A 20,162-nucleotide genomic window follows, 5' to 3' on the forward strand; every position below is an offset into this window, starting at 1 on the left:
TCTGATTTCTTCAAAATAGAAATGACCATTGTCTCCCCTGTTATCCCCTGTATTCTGTAGATGGATATCTACTGTAGAAACTGTAATATTTCATTGCATTCGATTGTTTAGAAATCGATGTTCCTCAACTAGAGCAAAAGCTCTTTGAGGGAATCTTTCATTTTTGTGTCCCCAGAGCTTGCTGTGTAATAGAGGTTCAATAAATATCGTTTAAATAGATGTATAAACCAGTGAAAAATGTATGATGTAAACATAAAAGTGTAATTGAAAGAACATTTAACCTTACGTAGTCTCTCTTCTGTTATTTATATTCATGTCTAAATCTTTGTATGGTAGTGAAATCCAGTCCTGGTGTCTAGAATCCCTGATGGAGGGGCCCCTGGGCGGCTCAGTCGGTTAAGCGTCTGACTTCAGCTCAGGTCATGATCTTGGGGGTCCTGGGATTGAGCCCCACATGGGGCTCTGCACTTGGCTGGGAGTCTGAGTGTCCCTCTCCCAGTGCACACCTCCCCCCCCCCCACTCATGCTCTCTTTCTCTCAAACAAATAAAGAAAATCTTTAAAAAAAAATAGAACCGCTGACGGATGATGTACCAGCATTCTCTGACAGTTCACTTGGAGTAGCTGATTGTTAGAATAAAAAAAGGGACTTGAGAGTTCATTTGTACTGGCCTCATCACTTTTGCTGTCAAGGTTAAGTGACCTGTCCAAGAACACAAGTTGAATAATAGGAGAACTGAGCCAGTGTTAGAATGCTCAATCTGGGTCTCTTTCCTCAACTGCAGTGGAATGAATGGGGTGCCTCTGGCATGAAGGTGTAATTTCAAATACTCGCTTTTAAGAATGAAATGTTTTAAAATTTTATTTGACAGTTTTACACAGTAATCAATTGGAATTATCTATTTAAAGTGATGAGTATAAAAATTTTAAAATGTAGTTCATTTCAACATTATGCCAGCCATTATGTTGAAGCATATAGTTCAAATAACTTACTAAAACCATCTAAAATGGAACAGTTTGAGTAGCATATGGAAACAAGACTCCTTTAAATAGTAATAACAGGAATGACAAAAACAGTTGTATGGCTTTTATTTAAAGTTTTAGATGGCTAAAAAGTGATTTTAAAATTTTATTGAGATCTTTCATATTATATGTGACATAGTTTTACTGTAACTTACAATGGTATAAGAAAGTATCTTCCAGATGAAAGGCAAGGAAAGACCTTATAACCGCCTGTTGTTTGGTGTATTGTCTAACCACAGATCAGTCTTCTTAAAACTAAAATCCAACTTATTATTTCTGTTGCATCTGAAATAGAATATTTAAGCTTAAGAATATATTAGGACTACCTAATTTACATTTCGTATTCTAGACTATTATTATTAATAAGCTTCTTTGTGTACCTCAATAAAAAAATAAACATCTTTGTGATTATTCTCAAATTATATACCATGCTATCATACAACTATCCCTCACAATGTTAGAAACAGGAAAAAATAGCAAAAGAAAAGGAAAAAAATTTACAAGAACATGTATATAATTAAAAAGAGATGATTTTATTAAAATTGATCTGTCATAGTTTACTTTCAGACAACTTTTAGCAGTTTCTTTACATTTTAGGTATACATTTATTGTGCTACATACTTGAGAGTTCACTTAAAGAAAATCTCCTATGTAAAAATATGTATGTTTAAAATTTAAAAAACAGAGAAAACTTCCCAGTACTTAGCACACTCAGTAAATGTTTGCTGAATAAAACGAACAAACTCGCCTAAACAGATAAAACTACTGTATTTGTTAGGATTACAAAATATTGTTTCTTTATTAAATTATTCATTTCAGTCTTCTTTAATATAGCCTAGTCTCCTAGTGTTTAAAATACATTTTAAGAAATTGTTCTTCAGACATTTTGCATCTTTAGCTATGAGATAAATTATATTATTTAGGAAGCAGTTTTAGCTGACTTTTGAAGGATGTCTGATATATTTGCTGTGAGATTTTCTATTTAGTGCTTGAAGGAATGTCTGTGGTGCTAGGAGGAATGGAACAATCTCTTCAATTATTCATAAGCTTCTCCTCCAGAACATGAGTTAACGTAGATGAAAAATGACATGTGGTTTTCACACCAGCAAAAACTCCTCTTATCTCAAGAATGATATTTCCATAACCATTACCCAGTAGTCCTGCTAAGCAATAGATTATACTGCTAATAGGAATAAAAAAACCAATGCTAAGAAATATTTTTCAAAAAGAAGGCAACAATTTCTTTTTTTTCCCCATTTCTGTCTACCTAGAGAATGTACTGTCCTGGAAAAACACATTGATAACAAGTTATATGTGCTTTGTGACAAATATTATTTAAAACAGTATTGTGAATAGCTTTCCATCATCAAAGATTTCAGGCTGAGTGAATAGGAGAACTGTTGGGTCAAAATTTAAAGTACCTGAAACCTTGGGACTCCTGGGTGGCTCAGTCGGTTAAGTGTCTGGCTTCAGCTCAGGTCATGATCCCACGGTCCGGGGGTCGAGTCCTGCCTCGGGCTCCCTGCTCAGAGGGAGTCTGCTTCTCCCTCTTCCTCTGCCGGCTGCTCCCCCTGCTTATTAAAAATAAAATAAATAAAATCAAAAAAAATAACTGAAACCGATAAAGAGAAAAACACTGTATCTTTACAATCAATTGATAGTGAGATTGTCATATCAAGTAAAATAATATGTGAAAACTAACGTAATAGTAATGAACAATACAAATGCCTACTATTTTAATTTCTCTTAACAAAACTTCTTTCCTTATATCTTTTGTATTTTTTGATAATTCTGAACACTGTTGAGTGCTCTTCATTGGGCGCAGATCTGTCCCGTGAGACTGTAAGCTCTGTGAGAGCAGGGCCATGCCTGCTGTTGTAAGCAGATAGTGTGTCTGGCACATATGGGAAGTGCTCAGTAAATAAATGAAGAAATGAATTTTTGCTTTCACACCTTCATGATGTTTCTGTTTTCTGGGTTGATATGAACATATTGCTGAGTTGCTATCAGCAATTCTTCTATGTGATAATTCTGCAAGTACTTGAAGACTTAAGAAAATATGCCCCAATTCCTTCAATCAGATCCTAGGAACTTAGTCCACCATTGTATGTGTTAAGCCATCAGACATTGCCAGTATTTGACAATTTCTGACTCATAAAAATGGTGGTTTTGGATGATTCAGCCTAATATTTTAACTTGAGGTCTATTTGAAACAGTTGTGGGTATGCCATAATAGAGAAGGCCAGAGCTGGGTTATGATGGTATTTGAGGAAAGATACACCTGCTTGTAATTTACGTGAGCCAAAAGTTGATAAGTTAATTATAATAGTAGTTGTTATGAATACACTCTTACTGTTTTAAAACATGCATATGCTGGACTGTTGTCTTTCTTTTTTAGCTGCCGAGCATCTAAACTCTTCCCAGCCCCTCCCATGTCACATATGTTCTTCCACAGTTTGCTTTGGTGCTAGGAACATGATCTTGCTTTGGTCTAGACTTTGAATGGGAAGCTAGCACCTCGAACAAAAAAGGACTGTGCAGAATTGTTCTGGGGCTAGGTTGTGTCATCAGTGTCGCTACCACCAGTGGAAGGCAGGTGGCAGCAGTTCTAGCCGTCTGTGTGCTGTGCATGGTCCCAGTGATGCCAGCGGGAGCAGGAGGTGGTGGCCATGTCCCTGTTCCACCATAGCTTTGGACATCTGCTTGGCTTCCTAGCCTTCCAGCTTGGTCTTCTAATCCTCCCAGTGTTCTTTTTTTTTAAGATTTATTTTTTTTTAGAGAGAGAGAGCATGAATGGGAGGGGCAGAGGGAGAGGGAGAGAGGGAATCTCAAGCTGACTCCAAGCTGAGCGTGGAGCCCAATGTAGGGTTTGGTTCCATGACCCTGAGATCAGGACCCGAGCTGAAAGCCAGTGGAGTGCCCAACCGACTGTGCCACCCAGGCGCCCCCTGTATTCTTATACATTTCTTCCCTGCTGAANTCAGCCAAAGTTGCCATTTGTTGTTTGTAACTAAGAACAGTGTTGATTTGTTTTTGTTTTTGTTTTTTTCATCTTAAGGGTCATTGCTTGACTTTATTATTATTATAGAAGAGAGAGGAAAAATCATTTGCTGCTAATGACTAGGAGTGAAGGGTTTTAGGACATGCCCCAAATTTATAAATGGTGATCAAATTGTCACATTTAGCACATATTAGCATTTAGTAGATATTATGAAAGTAAAATAACAAACTAAGATTTTGAAAATGTGGGGATAATATTTTGAGATACTGTTTTTCTCCTTCTATTTCTTATATCCTTTGTTCTGTGCCTAGCCACCTCCTGGACAGTGGCACCCATGTTCTCAGAAGAGGGAGAATATAACAAGAAAAATAGAGAAAAGGCTTTGGGATTTCAACACCTAAGCATAATGATAAATTTTTCCTGCTTTGATGTTAGGAAAGATTCCCAGGGTCAGGCAAAGAAGAGAGCTAGAGGCCAAGGTAGAGTATGCGTTCTTGCCTCTCCATCAACCCCTGAACAGAACAGGAGAAACTCACATCAGTACGAGAGCACAGTGACCCTGTGCCTTGCTCCTGGGGCATGTTCGTAGAGCCAGCGAGCCTGAATTCCCTGTGCTTCCAGAGCAGCAGTGGAGGTGAAGTGAGGGTGGTATTGTGTGATGGGTGACCTTAGGGGGTTCTGACCCTTTCCACCTTGGCCCTGAGAAATTCTCTTATTTTTGCGTGCTCAAGAGTAGCAAGAAAGTGGTAAAGGGCCTCAGATAGGTCCAGCGAGGTCCTGCTTGCCCTGGTATGGTGTGGTGATCAATAGAATGAAATCTTACGTACCTGAGAAGGCACAGAAGTTGTGCCTTCCAGAGTCATTACATATGGGAAAGAGGGAGGGTCCAGCTACAAAAACCAAGCACGGTGCATGTCTCAGGAGATGCCAGATGGTGACCCAAGAGCCAGGCGCTACACCCCCATCTAAACCACTGGGACACCCCATTAGCTACCTTCCCTTCAATTAAAATATGGTCCTAGGGCAAGAGGGGAGTGCTTTGAATTGCCTGAGATTAAATTTCTTCCACCAGAAAGAAATGTATATTCTAGCTGAAATATAGATGAATCAAGAAAGTTACTCTCACACATAAATTTCCCTTGCTTAAAACCCCCAGAATTTCCCACAATACTGATGATAAATCTGAAGGTTTTACCATGCCCCGTAATATTCTTGCCTACTTCTCTAAACCCATTCTTAGCTCTTCCCCAAATCCTGACTCACCCGGCTCTAGGTATCCTGTCCTTTTTACTGTTTCTGCACCTACTAAACATTCTTCGTAAGTTCTTCCTTCTGCCTCGAGTACTGTTCTCCACTCAGTCAGGTAGCTTCTCAGATGTTTCCTCTTCAGAGCAGGATTCTCAGACCTCCATATCTAACATAGCAACCCCTTTTCTTTCACATCACTTTATATATCCTTAACGTGCTTTATGTTTCTTCATATCACTGATCGATGCCCGACAACATATTTATGTCTTTGTTTGTGGCACCCAGCCTGTTGTGGACGTTCCCCGATGGCAGGGGATTTGTTTCGTGCATTGCCATCGTTCCCCCACCTAGAACAGTACCTGACAATAGTAGGCTGTCATTCATTGCTGAATGAATGAGTGAATGACCAGATCTGAGTCTGTCAACTGCAGCTCCTAAGTGCTGTACAAGTTTTAAAATAACCTAACCAAATTTTACCTTTTATTTAAGGACTTTTCTTAGAGGGAAGCCTGGGTGGCTCAGTTTGTTAAGCATCTGCCTTCAGCTCAGGCCGTAATCTCAGGGTCCTGGGATCGAGCCCCAGCATCGGGCCCCCTGTTCAGTGGGGAGTCTGCATCTCTCTCTCCCTCTACCGTTCCCCCGCTCACACACAGGCTCTCTTTCTCTCGAATAAATAAATGAATAAATCTTAAAAAAAAAAAAAAAAACTAAGAGGGGAGAAAGAAGATTTTAGATTCTTCTTTTTTTTTAAGTTTATTTATTTATTTTAGTAATCTCTACACCCAGCATGGGACTTGAACTCATGACCCTGAGATCAAGAGTTTCATGCTCTTCCACTTGAGTCAGTGAGGCCCCCCCAAGAATTTAGATTCTTCCCGTAGGAGGCAGCATGAACATTGTAGTCAGTTAGATTTGAGTTCAAATCCTCTCCTCACCACGACTTGGCTCAGTGATCTTTGAGTAAGCTATTAACATTTCAGAGCCTCAGTTTCTTAATTTTTAAAAATGGGAATACTAACTTACCTCTTATGGTTATCTGGAGGAGTAGATGATCAAGCATACATAAAACACCTCGCACAAAGGTGTGACGTTCGATTCAAATTCAACAGGTACAATTGAACACCCACAGATGCTAAGCGTGTGCTCCAGACACGGTGGGTACTGAGCTGATTAACTCCCCAGCTCTGCTCCGGGAGCTCCTCTCCTGGGAGGGCAGGTCCTCTTCCCTGCTTTTTATCCTTCATGCCAGCCAGCGTACCAGATAGCACTGATGGGATGGGACCAATAATTATGCCGTTGGTAAAAAGAATGCATCCATTTGAATTTTCTCTTGTGCAGGTATTTCTGTTTTGAAACTCTGCTTTTCTCTATTATTTTATTACTTTTGTATGGACCAGTCATTACAGCAAACCTTTCTTTTTCTCAGAAAGGATAATATTGTATCTTTGTTTTGTTCACTCCCACATCTTTTTTATTTTGGGTTCCCATTAAAAAAAACTGAAGACTTACACTATGTAAAAAATAGTCAGACTGCATGGAAATATATTTGATTTTGTTTTCATCCACGTATTTCTGGTTATAATTCTACGTATCATTAGTAATTTCCAGATTCCAACAGAATTGGTGGTTAAAACTAAAGCATTCTGACAACTCTAGTATTTAGTATTGTATTAAAAACATCTTTTATTTTTTAGGACACATTTTCTGGAAATATTAAATAATCTCCCACTAGGTTAATGATTTTTGATTGTTAGAAAAATTAAAGTATATTTAACATTGAAAAGAAACAAATGAATTTAAAAGTCACAATTTTTCCCTTAACATTTGGATTGGATGTGGTTTTCTTTGAGATTTGAAGACATTTTTTGACTTGATTTTCACCAGTTTCTATTTTTTTAATGGACATTATTGGCAGGATTATTGTTACTAAAGGGGTCCTCTCTATGTGTTTTTTGGGCATTGATTTTTTTCTAACTTTGTTTTTTGGGTAAGTGTTGGAATCCGTTTAGAAAATGAAAAGCTACTTAGAAGCTCAAGTGTAGAACAGGGGAGCTTCTCTGCCCAAAAGCAGTGTGTGTGTGTAGCCGTGGTGGAAGGTGCCTTACTCTTCCTGATTTAGTTGCTGAAGCAGCTTTGGTGCCCTTCACTGACCCTGGTTTAAGCTGGGGTTTTAGTCAGCTTGAAACATGAACAGAGTAGAAGTGATGGCATCTGGATTCCAGTTCCTTCTTTACTACTAACTAGGAGGGTGATTTTGAGCATCAACTTCTTATGTTTCAGTTTTCTTATCTTTAAAATTAACTTAGGTATTAGCCTTACCTGATTTTGAGGTAGAAAGAACAAATGTGAAGTTGTTTACCAAAGATCTTTGAAAAGTATGAATTTTTCATATATATAACAAAGAATTCTGTTTGTGCATTCTAGTATGATGCTCATGCACTTGTGATAATATTATATTGTTAATGTATAGTCGGTTATTGTGCTTATTTAATTTTTTAAACTTTTTTTCTTCAGAAGTAATACAGGCTCATTGTAACCACCCAAACAATATACAGATGTATAGAGAAAATGTCGCTAGTCTCCTCTGTTTCTATTCAGTGTCAACCCTCATCCTAAAGCATTTTATACCATTTTTATGCTAATAAAACATAAATATAGAGAATTTATCTTCTTTAAATAAACCATGGAATCATATTATTGATATATTAATCACGCGACTTACCTTTTTTTGCTTAATAGATCATGGGCATCTCTTCAGGTCAATATGTGTAGCTCTGATTCTCTTTTTCTTGTGATAGTCCTTAGTATGCCGAATGGTAATTTAATGACCATTTCTTTATTGATAAGGGTATTTCTACTTTGTGTGAATTCAAACATTGCTAAATATCTTCTATATAGAATTTTATGTGCTGATAATTTTATTTTTGTGTATTTTCCTAGAATTGAATTTGCTGGTTCACATACTTGTGCAGTTTAAATTTTAAAAATTATTGCCTAGATTATTTTCTGCTGTGGTTGTGGCAACTCTCATTCCCCAACAGGCATTATTTCTTCAAATATTTCCTTTGTCTTCCTCTGGCCTCTTTTTTAGGGACTTCACTTATACATATATTAGATAACTTGTAGTTACCCCACACTTACCAATGTTCCTTCTTTTCTTTTCTTTTTTCTTCTCATCTCATCTCTTCTCATTTCTTCTCTGGCCTTTTCTTTTCTTTTCTTTTCCCTACCTCTCCTCTCCTCTCTTCTCCCCTCCCTTCTCCTTCCCTCCCCGCCCTTCCTTTCTTTCTCCCTCCCTCCCTCCCTTCCTCCCTCCTTCCCTTTTTCTTTCTTTCTTTTTTCTTTCTTTCTTTCTTTCTTTTTCTTTCTTTCTTTCTTTCTTTCTTTCTTTCTTTCTTTCTTCTCTCTATTTTGTTTTGAATGGTTTCTATTGCTATGTCTTCAAGTCCACTAATTTTTTGCTCTACAATGTCTAATCTGTTATTAATTTATCCAGTTTATTTTTCTCTAGACATTGCAGTTTTCATCTCTATAAATTTGATTTGGGTCTTTTTTATATCTTGCATGTCTCTATTTTTTGAATATAAAGAATACAGTCATAGTAACTATTTTGATTCTCTTATATTCTGACTCTAACATTTGTGTCACTTCTGGGTCTCTTTGATGAATTGATTTATCTCTTCATTGTGGGTCACATTTTCCTGTTCGTTTGCATGCCTGGACATTTTTGATTAGATGCCAGGCATTGTGAAGTCTACTTTGATGGGTCTGGATAGTTTCGTATGCCTATAAATATTCTTGGGCTTTGTTCTGGGATACAGTCAAGTTACTTGGAAAGAGTTTTTTTTTCCTTTTGGATCTTGCTTCTAAGATTTTTTAGATGGGACTAGAACAATACCAGTTCAAAGCTAATTTTTCCCCATTGCTGAGGTAAGACCTTTCTGTTCATTCTACCCAGTTTCCCACAAATCTCGAGGTTTTTCTAGTCTGACTTATGGGAACAGACAATTCTCCTGCCCCTGTATGAGCACTGGGCACCATTCCCTCTTGAATGTGTTTCTGCATCTTCAGGTAGTTTGCTAACATATATGTTATATGTTATGGTATATGGTCTATACTCAGCTGAATACCCTAGGACAACCCTTTGCAGATCTGTGGGATTTTCTCTCTGTGCAGGTCTCACTTTTCTAGGACTCTTTCCTGTGTGCTGTAGTTACCTTTGCCTCTCCTACTTTCAGCTCTTTTTACTCTTTTTACTGAGTTCCACCTGTACAGGGGTCTAGACAGCCCAGGATGAAAGTTGGGCAATCGAAGGGCTCACCTTGTTTGTTTCACATCTCTAAGGGATCACTGATCTTCATTACCTGATAAGTAGAGTGTCTTACAAACCATCATTTTATATACTTTGTCCTTTCATTGTTTCAGATAGGAGGGTAAATCTGATTTCTGTTGTTCCATCTTGGTGAGAAGTAGAAGTTTTAGATATTATGGGTTACAGATAAACTAGTCCTTTTTTTATGCATATGGGCACCACTATGATATTCAGTGAAAATCAGCATCATATCAGACAAATGGTTATTTCATTTATTAAATGTTTCCTTTTCAAATTGTTGTTTTTGTGTGCTTAAAGTTTGAAATCTCTGCAGATTTAATAATATGTTGTCCTATACATTGTGGTTTTATTCTCTCTTAGAAAATAATAGCTCATACAGGTATATAAAGTAATCTTCATTATAAAGTAATTTGTTATTTTTTGAATTGCCGTGTTTATAATAAAAGATAGCCATGTGCTACAGTAGCATTTCTGTGTTTTTATTTTCTTTAGAGGCTGCAAAAAGGACATTTCAAGAAAAGGGCATCTTGGCGGGAGAAAACAGGAGTTTTAAGCCTCATTTGACTTTTATGAAATTGTCCAAAGCACCACGGCTCCGGAAGAAGGTGAGTGAACATTTTTCTTGAAAGCCTTGTGTTACCAGCTACACCAGCCTTACAAGCATGCTCAGGGCGTGAGCGACATTTGTAGTGGTTCTTGACACCCTACAGCTCTGGGTGCTGGGATTCCAAGTCAGTTTGTTTCCCACACTGCCCAGGATGCTAGAGTTGGCTCGCGAGACTCCCCGCAGGCTCTTCCAGCTGCACCCTCCTTTGCCACTGTGGCTCTTCTGATCCTCTGCCGACACGTAGCTGCGTACTCGGACCAGCATTTCCCGCTGCTGCTTCTGTTGCCACATCCGCTTCCTCCCTTGAAGAGCATCGAGGCAGGGGTCCCATTTTATTGCTTTTTTGCTTCTGGTTGTTTGCAGCCTGCTGCCCTCCAAGCTTCCTCCTCTGGCCTGCATACCCTGGTGCTGCTCACTGGCCCTGGGTTCTGCATGGTGGAACGAGCTTCTTTACCCCCGTTTACGCAGCTCTTTCCAGATTTCCAGAAGACGACCTTGTGCTTTTAGCAGTCGTCTCCACTGAGGGCTTGCAACAGGTGTTCCATGGACTGGACAAGAGGGTAACTGAGGAGCCCCGATCCCCCACTGTTACTTGAAAGTACTTCTCCCTGAGGATGGGGAGAGGTGACATGAACTGAGGGATATGTCTCTTGACCTCCCACATCTCAGGGTGACTTTCTGCCTTCCCAGGCCACCCCTTCCTCCCTCAGTTTGGAGTAACTTCTGTTTTTCTTCTGGATTCATGAGCTTTTCTCCTGGAATCCTAAGGGCACCCTTCATTGTTTTTCCCATTTCAGCCTAGGGAGCTTCTCATGCAAATTTAGCCATCTGCTGACCTGCTCTGATATACCAGAGTTTTGGAGATGGGCATGCAGATTAATATTTGTTCCTGCTCGCCATGACCCCTTGCTGCAGTTAAGACTGATTTGCAGCTCTATAAAGGAAGGTCATGTTTATTAGTAAGTAGATCTCTTTTCTCAATTGGGCACATACTGTATTTAATGTCTCTGTGCATAGAATGTCTTTTTGATCTTTTAAAACATGGGTTTGGGTGATTGGCCATCCTGTGGTGGTGAGTTTTCTACAAACTATTGTGAATACCTTTTCAAAAAGATATCTTGCATGTTGTTTTTTCTTTTGATAACTATGCCCCACATTCAATAATAACTAAATCAGGTACCATTCCTGAATATTTAGATAAAAATAATTTGTGGAAATAATTGATTTTGAAATTTGGAATAACAGCTGACAAAACTTGCAGACTGACGGTTTACTTCTTTACTCATTATTTTTCTTGTTTTGCTTTCAAATGGATTGTCCCCTTCCCAGTGATTTCAAACTTAATCACAGAATGACAAATCAGTGGTGAAGGTAATATCCACATTTCAAATAATCCACATTTCAGATAATTGTCTGCACAGTATTAATTTTTACTTGAGAGCACACAAGGACATTTATCAAAGGAGTGTTTAAACTACTCTAGAATCTGAATTTTAATATTTCAGACTAAATTTAAATGATTCCTTGGCACTTAATTCCCAGAATCTGCTCCCTTATTTTGTAGAGCAGGGATGTGAGACTTAGAAATGTGAAGTGGCTGACATGAGAGCCCATTCTTCCCGCTGCAGAGCCCTTTGTAGAATACACCTTATCCCTTTCTCATGCCCAGATTCTTCTCTCCCACTGGCCACGTCCAGTTCATCCAAATTGATTTCTGTCATCATGTGAGGAGCTCCCTGGCCCAAACCATATTAATTCAACAAATATATAGTGTGTGCTTAATACGTGCCAGATGTGGGCTGCTGGCCCCAGAGTTATGATCAAAATAGAAACAGTCCCTGCCTGAATGGTGTAGAAAATCTAAATCAGATTGTATTTTGTTTAGATTAGAAAGCGTAATCTTTAGAAAATGAAGTATGACCTCACTGCCTTTCAGAAAGCCAAATGAGAATTTTTTCTTTTCAGTAATGGAATGACTCTGTTTCTATGTACTACTATGCTGTCCAGTGTTTCTGAATGCCTACGAAGGTATATTGTAAACTTTGGGATTCATGCGTCAACACCGAAGCTGCAGATTTCCACATCTAGCTTCAGATCTGGAGTTGCACCTAGAGATCGTGACTTTTGATATTCGATCAGTGCCCCAGATCTGACCAGATTTCTGACCCAGATTCTCTGTCTGACCCAGACTAGTCTATTCAGAGACTTACAGGTTTAAGTAAATAGCCAACATTTTCTTTATGCAGCAAGTCATTTGTTCCACTGTAAAAGTGAAAGCCAGTATGCAAAGGTAGCATGCATAAAAGTTCATTTTTATTATGCTTTGTGGTTTGGAATACAGATTATTTGAAAATTTGTGGTTCTTCAGTCTCTTTCTTCTTAATTTTTTACCTTTCCAACTATCCTCCTTTCTCAGCACTAATTCTCTACTGGGGTTTTATTTGGGTTCACTCATTTGTAAGGGAGTGGACATGGATAAAATCCATAGTGGTGTGTATTGCTACTGTTCAGTGTTGTTTAGATTGATAACAAAATAAAAGGAGAGAGAGGTAGGAAATAATAGGTTTTTATCATTCTAGCGTTATAAGTTTGTCTTATCTCAAGTACTTTATTTTAAAAGTGATTTTTATTATAAAAGTGTTAGGTGAATATTTGGTCATTGTAAACAGACCAAATAGATGCAAACCTATAGAGTGAAATATACAATATTCGTTCAGCAGCACCCTACCGCCCCCTTCTTCCCAATGTAATTTCTGTCTGTAGTTTACCACTACTAGTATATTCTCCTGACTCTTTCCAATATGCTAAAAATATTCATAGGTGCAAATACCTGCATATAGTTTCCTTAAAACAGAAATAAATATACATTATTTTGACTTTCATAATTTATTATCCCCTTGATGAATAATTACATTAATTTATGTTTCTTTGCTAGTACAAACAATGCTGCAGTGAGCATCTGTGTTCATTTTCCTTTGGGCAGACATACCAATATTTCAAGGAACCCATTTCTTGAAATGGAGTGTCAAGGTCAAAGGGTATTACACATTTTAACTTTCCGAAAACACCACAAATTGCCTTTTAAAATAATGGCTTCAGTTTATACTTCCAGCCACATTGTATTAGAGGAACATTTGTAAGGATAAGCTTGAAGTAGAAGGACCATCAAAGATTATGAATGGTGGCTTGGTATGGCTCTTTGTGTTGTGAATTAAGCAATTTCCATAAAAAAGTTAAAATATTCATATTCTTTAACTAAGAGTTTCATGCTGCTGGAATTATCCTAAACAAATAATTTTTTTATTGAGATAAAATTGACCTATAACATGGTGTAAGTTTCAGGTGTACAACATAATGATTTAATATATGAATATATTGCAAAATGATTACCATAATAAGGTTAGTTAACACACCCATCACCTCATATAGTTACACCTTTTTGTTGTTGTGAGAACTTTTATTTATTTATTTTTATAATAATTTTTTATTTTATTATGTTAGTCACCATACAGTACATCCCTAGTTTTTGATGTAAAGTTCCATGATTCATTACTTGCGTATAACACCCAGTGCTCCATGCAATACGTGCCCTCCTTACTACCCATCACCGGCCTATCCCAACCCCCCACCCCCCTCCCCTCTGAAGCCCTCAGTTTGTTTCCCAGAGTCCACAGTCTCTCATGGTTGTTGTGAGAACTTTTAAAACCTACTCTTAGTAACTTTCAAATATGTAATATAGTATATATATTTTTTACAATATAGTATTTTTAACTATTATCACCATGTTGTATATTATATCCCCAGGACTTATTTATTTTATAACTAAGAAATAATTTTAAAGAAGAAATTCTTTATGTATAAAGATGTTTACTAAAGCGCTATCTATAATAGAGGAAAAATTAGAAATAACTTCCATTACAACGAGGGAATATTTAAGTCAATTATGATAAATCATTTCAATGATTTAAGAAGCTACTAAAATAGATACTTACAAGAACTGTGGAATAGCATAAAAATGTAAACCATAATTAAAGTTGTGTAAAGATAGTTTCCTTGGGTTTGCCTTCAACACAGCTTAATGTATGTACTTCCTTATATTTTGGAGGTAAAAAGTAAGTTCCCACAATTTGCTCTTTTAGCCCTTAATTCTCTGGTAGAGCAGTGAATGCAGCCGACCTTAATGTCACCTGGAATGAAGTAAATTCCCCTTGACACAAGATTTCTCTCTTGGTTGGTTGAGGGTTTGCTTAGGTTCTGAGAAAGAGTGGAGCCTTAGGGGGCTGATCAGAGAGACATGGTGATGGGCAAGTTAGATGTCTCATGAGATGGGTAAAGGGAAGCCACGAGATGCAGATAACTTGAAGGTTTTCCTTTATTTTGAGGAGCGTTCTTTGAGTTTCTGGTGTGGATGGGTGGTGCATAAAGTATCTAGAAAAGAGCTAATGATATCTCCCACTAAGATGCTCTGTTTTGAAGGTCGGTATCCTCTTTATATTTTGGTTTGACCTGCTAGAAGGCCAACCGGAAATCATTTTTTGTAGAGAGTAAATAGATACTGGTGGTACTGTTGTCAGGGTAGATGTGACAATTAGTAGTACAAAGGGGTGTTCTGGGTAGAGAAGTGCTCTGGATCATTATGGACCAGTTCTGAGAGGGTTAAGATGATCCATTCATGATTATCTACAAGAGCTGTAACCAATTATTCTGTAATGGTACCTCAGCTGGGTTTTTTGTTTTGTTTTTTTGCCATATATCAGTTATTTTTTATGATCTAAAAAGCTGTTCCATGCCAGAGTAAAAAAAAAAAATTCAAAGTTGGAGCCATAATTGGTCTGTTCATGAAGGTAAAATATCTCCTTGACATAGAAGATGTGGACAGATGTCTGGTGCAGGGGATGCATGTTTACCACCACTGGATAGGTCATAAAGATCTCGTGTGAAGATTTCCCCGTGGTGTTGAGTGTTGGCTGTGGAAGTCCCTAGGCTTCTGGGGTGCCATTGTTTGGTAGGCTCCTATTTGTAGGTAACACCATTTAGTAGAATTCACCAAAAGCCCAGTGGGATAACCAAAAGTGCTATAGATTGTGATCAGAATTTTGAAAATACAGAAACTCTTCTTCACATTTCTTGATACGCTTCTCCCCCTGCTACAGCATGGTATTCTGGTTCCCACACTCAGAACTGAGTTCTCTACTGTAGATTCTTAGCAACTTCAGATTTTTCTTGGGATTATATATTTTTCTAACACTAGGAGGCATTTAGCCAATGTGTTTCGCATATTCTTAGTTGTATGAAATTCTAGTAGGGTATATTGCATAAGAGAATATTATTGAAAATAGGTATTGTGTATTTTAAAGCTAGTTGGATTATCATTGTGCTTTCAGAGTTGTAGTTTCTTTCATTAAATGAATGGAGCCTCAGAGAATCTTATTAAATTACCACGTGTCAGAAATAGTAACTAAAATTCAAGTTCTTTGTGTAGTTTTCTTGGAATATATTTGTTTTATGTTGTTACTCTACAACTTGTTTACCTCCGTGCTTTTTATACTGCCCTTTTTTTAGATACATTTTTCTCATCGAGTGACCTTGTACTTCTGTGATTTAACCATTGCAAAAACTGGTTGGTTAGAAGTGTGTGCTAACACTTGGTGGCAGAAGAAGACCAGTTTCAAATCAAACACATATCTTTATGCAGACCTAGATTCCTTAAGAAATAAATGGGATCGTTTCCTGGATAAATCAGTTGTTTTTAAGCATTAATTATTTTCTGGCCTTTTTTAGATACCTTTCCTGATCTATGACTCTTTCAAATTGCTAATGTAGCACTAAACTATCAGAGCTATAGTTTATTAATTTGTACTTCCTTGTACCAGCTTTTCAGAGTTAGACAATGAGAGAACTTTAGAATGAAAGAAATGATCTCCTTTGAAATTGTTAGCTACTACTGTCACTTAGATGGGTTTGTTTTAAATGCAAGATTTGATATGCCCAAAGCACGGGGGGAGGAGTGGTTATTGGACCCTAAGATGATGAGGCTGAGGGGAAGTAGGGAGGAGGATACAGGGCAGTCATCAGTAGAAATGGCAGTGGGAAGTGGAAAAGGAGAGCTTATGGACGAAGGTAGTGTTCTAACAGTATAGTTAAGGGGAAAATGCAGTCTCTGAATTGTTTGGGGATTCAATATACAGGACCAAGATTGTAATGCAAAAGTTCTATGCTAGATTGTCTGAATCCCAACTTTCTCCTGCATCCTTCCCCTGCCAGGACCCCCTGCTGCTGTCTTTCCTCACCTACTACCATTATTTACTCTTCAGTATTTAGCAAGTAGCACATTTTCTCAGGATTTTTTTTTTAAAGATCTTATTTATTTATTAGAGAGAGAATGAGAGAGAGAGAGATCACAAGCAGGGAGGAGGGGCAGAGGGAGAAGCAGACTCCCCGCTGAGCAGGGAGCCCGATGCAGGCCTCTATCCCAGGATCCTGGGATCATGACCTGAGCCGAAGGCAGATGCTTAACTGACTGAGCCACCCAGATGCCCCTCAGGATTTTGTTAAATGGGCTTGTATAAGTTAGCTGCCACTCACTTTCCTGGGTCTGCATGATAATGTGCCTTTTTATAAGCCATTTCAAAATTCAGGAATACTAGTTTAGTTTAGGAATAGAAGACTATTCCTTCTCAAGGAGGTCTCTATAATAAATTTGAAGGAGCATGAATTTTCTTGTTTTAGCTTTGTTGTTCAGTGTTGGACATCTTATAACCTTTCTTAACCTTTGCTAACTCATAGTTAAAGAAGGAGTTTAGTCTTACTGACTCTTGAGTCCTGTGCTATTCTGAAATATCTATAAGATAAGCATTTTGACCAAATAGGCGAATCTGGCTTCACATAGAGGGGTTTTTGGTGTTTTTTGTTTGTTTCGTTTTTTGTTTTTTTAAACCACAGATAGGTTTTCTTATATGCAGAAAGGAGGAAGGTCTTTAAGTATAGGAAGATGGTGGCAACTTAGATTTGTATCTTTCCTTTCTCCTCCTGAAAACGGTACAGAGCAATAGAGACAACGGGGAAAATATCACCAGCTGCATCTTCAGGCAAAGCAGGAGCTAGAGAAATCTGTAAAAAGCAGATGATGTGCAAGTCTGGCCAGAAGCAATGGGGATCAGCAGGACTTTCATGAGAAGCTGCTTCAGGATGGGGAAGACTGTAGAGGGAGGAGCAGGCTTCTAGGTGACAGATCTCAGAAAGGATCAGCAAATTTCCATTCCCAGAGGGTGAGGACTCTGAGTAAGAGGGTAGAGAAAGTGTGAAAGGGGGCCCAGGGGAGGTGACTCTCAGGAAGCACTAGCTTCCAAAGGGGAGGGAGTGCCTCCAGCAGCTGTGAAGGAGCTCAGGGCCGGCAGCGGAGAGGCCTCGCCCGTATTCACAACAGTCCCTCCCTGTAGCAGCCAGGAGGAAGCCTTGAGCCCAAGAGCCTGCAAGACTGTTCTTCACCCCATGCCTGAAAGGCGGCACTGTAGGGATCAGCAAGCCTTTATCCTTCCAGACAAACGCTTGTCTCAAAATATCCTTGGAACAAGATAAAGCAGATTGCTTCAATAACCTGTTCCTGAATCTCCCAATGCCGAATGGACTTAATTCCTCATGATTTTTAGTTGTTTTCGAATTTCTTCATAGGACCAGGTGCCCTTAGATCGAAGGCTGGAGTGGAATTGGATTTTTCTTAATTGAAAATCAGTAAATAAACAAAACACAGCAACATATCTCTTTTCATTTTAATGTTTTTTTAAATAAAAAAATTCAGTGTAATCTGCTCTGAGATGGCATAGTAATTTCTTCTGAGATATTCTAGGTGCCATTAGTCAACTGTGTCATCTACAGTGTGTCAAAGAGCGCTATTTATAGCAAGTGACTTCACTGACATTTCTTTTTTTTTTTTAACTTTTTTTTTTTAAGATTTTATTTGTTTATTTGACAGAGAGAGAGAGACAGCCAGCGAGAGAGGGAACACAAGCAGGGGGAGTGGGAGAGGAAGAAGCAGGCTCCCAGTGGAGGAGCCTGATGTGGGGCTTGATCCCAGAACGCCGGGATCACGCCCTGAGCCGAAGGCAGATGCTTAACCGCTGTGCCACCCAGGCGCCCCTTCACTGACATTTCTAATGCATTTTTCAACTTTATGCTGTTGTGTTGTCTCTTTCTCTTACATTGAAAAAAAAAACAACCACACTGAGTTTGCAATTATTTAGCCATTGAAAATGATGCCTACACAGGTACAATGAATGTTCATTTGAAACCGTTTACTACTTTATACGTCTTTAACATTGAAATATATGGGAAATTATAGACAGAAAGCTGAATTATTTAAGCGAGGATGCTAGGAATTCACTATTGTCAGAGTAATAAATGATGCCTAATTGACCCTAATTCTGTTAGAGATTTTTGAAAACTTTGAAAACTCTAGAAGAAATGATATAGTTAACCTAATTTTAAGACCGTGCAAAGTGGAATGGAGATTTGAAGCAAGTATTTTCATTAGCACATCTTGGAATTTTTCTCTTGGATTTTTCGTGAGGGTTTTACGTGAGGCGAGGATTCTGGGATCAAGCGAATGTTAGTATTAGGTTAAATCAAGTTAATCTGATTCTTTATTCCAGCACTTCCTAGGAATTTTGAACTGCTAATATTTATTGTGACTCTCAAGAGCTTACAGCAACAAAGATTTATTTTTTGCTCATAGGTGTGGGTCAGGTGTGGCTCTGCTCCACATTGTCTTTACTGAGGACCTAGGCTGAGCGGCCTCCATGTAGGACTGTGCTGGTGTTTTGGCAGAAGGAAAAGGGAGACAGCAAAGCCCAAGCTGATTCTTAAAGCTCAGAAATGAAACCCACTGCTTATTTTACTAGTCTAGCATTACTTCTCAAAATTTTGAAAAGATACTTAATTTAAAAAATTTCTAAAAGAGAAACTTGTGTGAAAATTTCTGGTTAGTCTAGTATCTTTATCTCTGTACTTTTTTTGAAGCAATATGTAATCTTATATTCATAGATATATACTGACAGTGAGTCTAATAGGGAAAGTATGTAATCCCTGTAATTCTATATTTCAAAAGGATACCACAGGGAGATTTTGCATTAAATGTGATTAAGTTTGAAATGAGGACAAAAGAAAGATTCCAATTGTATATTATATATAAAATTATTTTGCACAGCAACATGTATCATATTAAGAAAGGAAATTATTGGATACATTTCTTGCTTTTGCCTGGAGAGAAATACTAATTTTGAAATTGGTTTAAGAGGTACACATGATTCCCAAGTTGTATATTTAGTGACTGTTTCATATGAAACTAATTTTTTTCTACCAAGCTCTCTTTTATCTAATATGATATTCAGGGAATGTTTCCAGCCAAATATAGTGAAAAGGCTTGTATCATTGAGCACCTTTCAACTTTGTTCCATTTCCTAATTGATAGCACACTCAGTGTACATCTTAGTGTTACTATTTCTTTCCTGCTCTTTCACTCGGTTCTTGACACCTTCCCTTTTTGGGACACCTTCCTCTGATAGGTAGGGACTTCCGTCCTAAGTAGTGTGCACAGAATAGGCCTGGGCAAGTGAAGTATAGCACTCTATTGAGAATAATGCGGGAGGCAGGAGGAAGGAAGAATGTTGATGAGAAGAAAACCAAGGAAATTGATAAATTCATAAGATAGTGGGAAAAGAAGCAAGTCCTAGATGCATAGGAGTATGGTGAGCTACAAAAACATTCTAGGTCTTTCTTAACATTAGAGGGCTACAGTTAGTGATGTCTGTGCAAGCATTAAACTGTTTTGTCAAATATACAGCCCCCTTCTACACTGTCTAGGTATTTAACTCTCATTTGGATCCTATCTGAGACTATGGTTAGGTCTGAAGTTCTGTCTATAGACAGTCTAACCAATTTAGGTGAATGGTTTTG

The 20,162-nt window shown here is 38.1% G+C and overlaps 1 protein-coding gene across 2 annotated transcripts in view; it reads left to right on the forward strand.

Moving 5' to 3' along the window:
* Positions 1–20,162, forward strand: part of AKAP7 (A-kinase anchoring protein 7) — a 137,978-nt gene that overhangs the window by 47,645 nt on the left and 70,171 nt on the right. For both annotated transcript variants that reach the window (XM_040627799.1, XM_040627800.1), the window contains exon 6: positions 10,097–10,209. In XM_040627799.1, the coding sequence (XP_040483733.1) occupies positions 10,097–10,209 (113 nt within the window). The remainder of the gene's footprint in view (positions 1–10,096; positions 10,210–20,162) is intronic.

This window comes from Ursus maritimus, unplaced genomic scaffold (assembly GCF_017311325.1).
Source record: "Ursus maritimus isolate PB19 unplaced genomic scaffold, ASM1731132v1 scaffold_13, whole genome shotgun sequence".
NCBI lineage: Eukaryota > Metazoa > Chordata > Mammalia > Carnivora > Ursidae > Ursus > Ursus maritimus.